Source organism: Humulus lupulus, chromosome 7, assembly GCF_963169125.1.
Source record: "Humulus lupulus chromosome 7, drHumLupu1.1, whole genome shotgun sequence".
NCBI classification, from domain to species: domain Eukaryota; kingdom Viridiplantae; phylum Streptophyta; class Magnoliopsida; order Rosales; family Cannabaceae; genus Humulus; species Humulus lupulus.
In genome coordinates, this window is record NC_084799.1 from 20,017,419 (window position 1) to 20,023,754 (window position 6,336).

At 32.2% G+C, this 6,336-nt stretch overlaps 1 protein-coding gene and 1 long non-coding RNA gene across 3 annotated transcripts; both read right to left on the reverse strand.

Moving 5' to 3' along the window:
- Nucleotides 1-634: 634 nt before the first annotated feature.
- Nucleotides 635-2,358, reverse strand: LOC133789491 (uncharacterized). Of its 2 annotated transcripts, none has more exons than XR_009873574.1 (3): nucleotides 2,215-2,358; nucleotides 1,528-1,589; nucleotides 635-810 (listed from the first exon to the last, which is right to left on the reverse strand). It is a non-coding gene; the product is annotated as an uncharacterized LOC133789491 (long non-coding RNA). The 2 variants fall into 2 exon arrangements; XR_009873573.1 differs by having other exon boundaries at nucleotides 635-1,093.
- A 2,964-nt stretch (nucleotides 2,359-5,322) lies between these two features.
- LOC133791460 (probable inactive purple acid phosphatase 29) lies at nucleotides 5,323-6,105 on the reverse strand. Its single transcript, XM_062229388.1, has 2 exons — nucleotides 5,874-6,105; nucleotides 5,323-5,477 (listed from the first exon to the last, which is right to left on the reverse strand). The coding sequence occupies exons 1-2, from the start codon at nucleotides 6,103-6,105 to the stop codon at nucleotides 5,323-5,325; spliced, it is 387 nt and encodes a 128-aa protein (XP_062085372.1).
- Nucleotides 6,106-6,336: the final 231 nt, after the last annotated feature.

Consider the following 6,336-nt stretch of genomic DNA (forward strand, 5'->3'; position numbering starts at 1 on the left):
CAGATAGTGCTAATCATGAGGTATTGATATTAGAGTGTGTAATGCTCAGATGGACAATTCTTTAAAACCAGAAACATTAAAACAAAGTTGTGTCATGCAACTCATATAAAAATAGAATCACTAAAATTGAACATTTATAGAATAAGAAAGAAAATGATTTGATGATATTGTTCGTGAATAGTTCAGTTATAGAAGACAAGAAGACCAAATTCAAACCATAGGCCAATATGTGACTGCAAATGGCTAGGGCCATGTGGTCTAAAATTTGGAAAACGAGAAGAATATATATACAGATTATACTTTCGTATACCAACACATGAGGAATAATGTTATGATGTTATCCCTCAAACATGGAAAAGAAACTTATCATTGTGGCATTCATCTCTATCATTTATTGCTTGTTCTAATATATGTTTTTCTAAATTTCCTATGTCATATTGTAGTATAATCGATCTTGAGTTTACTTAGTTTTTGTAACACCCTCACTTAGTTTAGTTAAAACCATACTTGAGGTGTTACGTTTTAAAACTATATCATAATTTATTACTGCGGAAGTCTGGACATTTTTTTTTTTTAAACTTGAAAACTTATTTCACATTATTTACATTAAACATAAAGTGTGTCTCAAACATATTATACACAAGTATTAAATAACCCAATTTATTTTCAAAACATAACTTCACACTTTATTACAAACATCTCACTGATAACTGAAATAACCCACAAAAGGTCGATATGTTCATATGTACAAATCAGGGTCAGGACCATGCTTCAGTTCTCCTCGTGTCATTCACACATTTCTTTCTCTACCTGCAACACAAGACAACTGTGAGCCTAAAGCTCAGTAAGCAAAGTAATGCATGCAATGCTAATGATTACCCAATATCAATGGACATACACAACTTCTTTTTAAATTTTGGGCCCCTTAATATTGTGCACACTATTTGAATTGGTCAATGCCTGCAGGGCTTGTTACACATATAATATAAAATCCCATGGGTTCTCCTCTGGCTAGCCATCACCACAGTAGGGCACATTAAAAACCTTATTCCATCGTTGCCCCGTCGGGCTCAAGAGTTAAGGCGGCCACACACTGTGGTGTCAATACATATAACAATAACTCATATGGAAGAGAAATAAAAACGGAAATATGGCAAACAATATAATTGGTTCACTAAAACCTAGCCCAAATTATTGGGCAGCCACTATAAGCCTACTATAGGCCTCCGTTTACACTTATTAACACTTTCATTTGCCTTTTCAAAATAGTGGCACTGAACTTAAACTTCTTATTACAAATTTCTTTTATGTTGCACAAAACTTGCAAAGGCATCATATGATTAATCATCATAATATCATGCATGGTCTTATATCATATAATAATTTATCAAATCACTATTATGCCATGCATACAAATTTATGATGAAGTGTCAATGTATGTTAATACCACTTACTCACAAAATATTCATATAATGCATACTTTCACATAACATGTAATTCTTGTGTTGCAGTGAGTACTTTACTTACCTTCTGTCCAAAATATAATTCACCGTGTAACAAGTGGTGTCTTAGGTATTGATGTGCTTATCCTGACAATGGCATGGATTTCTCATCATAATGATAGAAGTAATACATTGAACTCTCATTTAAAAATACCCATAAAACTTCATATCAAATTTCATACCCAAAACATGCCTAAAATGCCTTAAACCACCTAGATCGAGCATTAGATTTATCTTAGACATTTGGGAAAATTTTGACAGAGTTTCCCCTTAATTTTAGCTATCCTCAAATATCAAAATCAACCAATAATCAACATCAAATAACCTGCCATAACCATATATCCCAAATACCAACATGATTCATCATAAAGTTATCATATACCGATTTTGATAAAATTCAAATCTCCTAGATCATTACCCAAATTAAATGAGTATCCACATCTATTCAAACATTTATAAACATATATACTCTCTTATAAACTCAATAAAATAACCAAAAATCAGTTTGTACTCCAAGAACCCTGAAAACCTCATAAAACACAAAATTTCACTTACCGAGCAACTTTTCGGCGAAAATAATCTCTTCTAGATTTTATAAACCTCAAACCACTTGGAAACCACCAAGAAATATCTTAACAAGAGATAAAACACCATAGATAAGCTCTCAGAAAAATTCAAAAACATAGTTTAACTTCCAAGTACAAGAACTTACCATAAAAAGGCTAGAACTAAGCTTAATCCACTTCTTTGGCTTTGATTTCACTTGGATCTCCTTAGAATTTCTTCAAACCAGCTAAGAAATGGTTTTTGGTTTTATTTTCTCTCTGTTTTCAGAGTAATGGTCGTGCAAAGTGATAAGGTTGATGAAAATTCTTTATTTTCAATGATTTAGCCTTATTGTATCAAAATTTGACACCTTTCATCTCATCATTTCACCTTTTGACTTATGAAAACCTTATCACTTCAATAATTTCGACTTAACCATCTTCTAGGCCTATTATCCTTATGTGTAAAACACTCACACCAAACCTTAGGTCCATATGACTTCATAGCCAATAGTTATGCTTACCCGATCGAGCGTAGTGCACTTATGCTAAGCTCGTTTTGACTTTGCATCAATACCACTGATTATGTATACCTCCCATCAAGAATTGATCTAATGGTTCTAAAACCATTTTTACATCATCAATGAGACCTTAATCATACCTCGATTACATTTGGTAAATCCATAAATACTCAATTTTACACCGAAATACTAGTAATCGACATTGTACTATTTTTCACTACTTAACCTATTTTGCCTTCTATATCTCACTTTCATCACTTAATTGCATGCCTTGTCCATATTTTTCATACTTTCTTATATCTTGAGCACATCAAACACCCATAAAAGACAACTCAAATGTCACAAGGTTAATAATATTGAGCATACATATAGACATCACATACACAACTTTTATACTTATACATGAAAACACTTATAAGAATATGCATATGCTCAAATTATACATATTGTATGATTTTTAATACAATGCAATTCAATGCAATCATGTGATTATTGGCTATATTATATCAAAATAATGTGGGTGCTACAGTTTTGATCCAAAAAAAAAAACAAAAAACAAAAAACAAAAGAGAGAGAGGTCAATATAGAGTTACATCCTAAATTTATATATATAAAATGTAACTGTTCTAGCATGTGATTTACACATTCAATCTCTATTTATCTTTCCAACACTCATTTTCTCTCTTAAAAAATAGTCTTAAGTTATTGATTTTATTCTCAAGACCTGAAAGAGAATATAAATTTGTAGTGCGTGTAAATATATACAGTACAAATTATTCAGATTTCCTCTCTTCATTCTCTTCTACCAAAACTAGATCACTGGCATGGTTCATCCAAAACTAGATCACTGGCAGCCTTCACTATCATCATCAAGTTTACAAGATATATATATATATCAAGTTAACCTGCTACACTCAAACACCACAATGTCTCACAGCTCTCCTTCTATATTGTATTTCAGAAAACCATCTAATCTTAGTTGAGTTTTGGCTGAGTCTGATAAGAGAATTCTAGTAATGACTTGGTTAAAATTTATCTATAAAAACGTAATAATGATAATCAGTTAATATAGTAAATTAAAATTTTAATGCCTGAAATAATACTGTTATATTTAAATGATCCAATTAGGTGACTAAGGTGTAATTTTCTCTTTGGGGGAAGGAACCTATTTTCTTCAGAAGGTTCTCACCTAGTATAACTGTAAATATTAATGGTATAGATTTGGGATTTCCTTTTTCCTGGGGTGACTACATGAAAAGTGTTTCTATGCTCATAGACACTTAACTCTCTATAGCTTTTATGTGCTCCATTAAAGTATATTATTAGGATTTTCTTTGTTTAGTTCACAAATTTTTCTTACCATTAATTGATATTACTTGTACTCTTTTTTTTTTTATTTAACTCATCTTTACAAACTGGGATTGCAGATTATGTAGTTGGGCAAGCCAAAGCCATTATAGAAAGAAGAGCATAATGAATCGTGGAATAGATGGGAGCTATCTTCAAACTTTTATGTGTTTTGATTATATTTTGTTGTTCATTTTTTAAGTAAAATATGTGGAGGATTAGTAGTTTGATGTGACTTATGTTAATTGTAAAACTTCAACTAATAATTTTATTTAGTGGTGACAGTTATGGTTTGAATTGAATATTATATTAGATTTGAATTAGTAAATGTTCAATGTTATAATTTTCATAGTTTGCCAAGTATGATTAATTTTACATTTGTTGATCAATTAATATAAAGGTTACCTAACCATCTATCAATACCAAGTAAACAAATTCAAACAACACACAATAAATTTTCTTCCTTATATCACCGCAACACACAAACAAATTTTCCAGAACCTACTTCTCTAAGACACAAGTTTTCAACCTTCCATTATCACCGTAGCACACAATTTTAATCTCATAACCTACTTCTCTACGAATGAATATTTAAGATATGCAAACTCCTCTAACATTTGTATGATATTAATAAAAGAGTTAAGATAACATATTTCCATACCTCTTGAAAAATTAATAATCAAGTTAATTAACTTTGCAATAGTCAAAGATGATATATGTAAAAGAGAAAAAAGCAATTGCATGCATATCATATATACAGAAAGTAAAGATCCTTTGGCATTGTTTGAGAAAATAAATGTGAACCCTACTTTCAATGACTTTCTTATTTCCTTCCAAGAACCTCAATTGTTCCTACCTACTGCAGCAGAAACTAGAGCATATGCACTACAATATCAATGACATGTTAGAGAAATATACATTGAGAAACTTTTCTTATAATTTTTTATATGAACTATCTAGACAAACAAAACAAGTAGATATGATTCAAGACACCACCTATACTAATTTTGTACATGTCAAATGCAAAACAGATAACAAAATTTCACATATATCATAGAAACATTTAAATCGCTTATGAAATTTGTCCTTACACGAAAATTGAATCTCTAAGCACAAAGATCCAGTATAACAAATCCAACACTTCGCAAAGCAATAATTTTCCTTTCTTTTCTTTCCAAAGGAGAGAATGAAGAGTGAGAAATCAATCAAAACATTACCTCTGGCGACGCAATTCCCCGGCCTCGGCAGAATCAGCCAATGGAGTGGAGTAACGAAGGAGAGAAGGAGAGAGATTGTGTTGTTTGGGAGCTTAGAAAAAAGCTGAAATTGAAAGAATAAATAAATAAATCCTCTTTTCCAAATAAATAAATAGACCCTAATTCCAAATACGTAACAAAGAGATAGATTTTACCCAATCCATTTCAGAGACTCCAATAGAGAATGTGTGATGGCTAGAGTGAAGAGGCACTTGGAGAATGGGATGTTGGATGCTATTGCAGGGGCAAACGCAACATTTAGAGACTTAGCAACATCAGTGGCATCAAATCCGAATATATTATCCCCTGTTGCACAATATAAAAATAGGTCCCAGAATTAAGATAAAGTGGAAGTTAAAAGAGATTGAGTCGATTGGGCAACTGGGTATTAACAGAGCAGAGCTAAAACATAATTAATTCTAAGAAAACAAACTAGCACAAGGTACAGACTTACAGTCACGGACTGAACAACCCAACTACCTATTATCATGTACATGTTATTTTCAAAACTGGGTTGTCAATTTTCATGGCTAGCAAAGCAAGTTCTATTCGCTAAAAATCTCACTAACATATACAAACCCTATTAAAAAATTTGGTAAAGTAGACAAATCACTTTGCTAATAATTATAGAAAGAAAAACAACCCCAACTTAAGGATACCAAGTCAGTAAAAAAGAAACGAAGAAGGAAAAGAGAATATTACCAGTGAAAACGATGAGATTGGGTTTCTCGGCAAGGATCATGAGGTGGATGAAGGCGGAGGTGCTGAGATCAGAGCAACCCTTCTCCTGTCTTGGGAGCACATCAAGACAAGGAGTGGACTTTCCATCACCAAAGTGCATCAAGATTCTTCTGTGATATGTTTCTTGAAAGGTTGAGTTCAGAGAGATTCTTGTTTTCTTCTTTAACTCGTTGTAGTTTGTCTTCCCTGTCATGTTTGCGCATCTCCAGGTTATTCAACATTTGGAGCCCGTTCTTCATATCCAATGCCAAGGCTCTTTGGTCCTCTTGAGATTCAGAATGCAACTTCTGTAGAGCTTGGAGCGTTGCTTCAATTTGTAGAAACCTTGAGTGCTCCTCTTGCATTAGGGTCTGGAATTTATTTAATTCATCATTTTTTTCTGCAAGTTACTGGTCTTTCCTAGATATCTTCTGCAACAAATCAT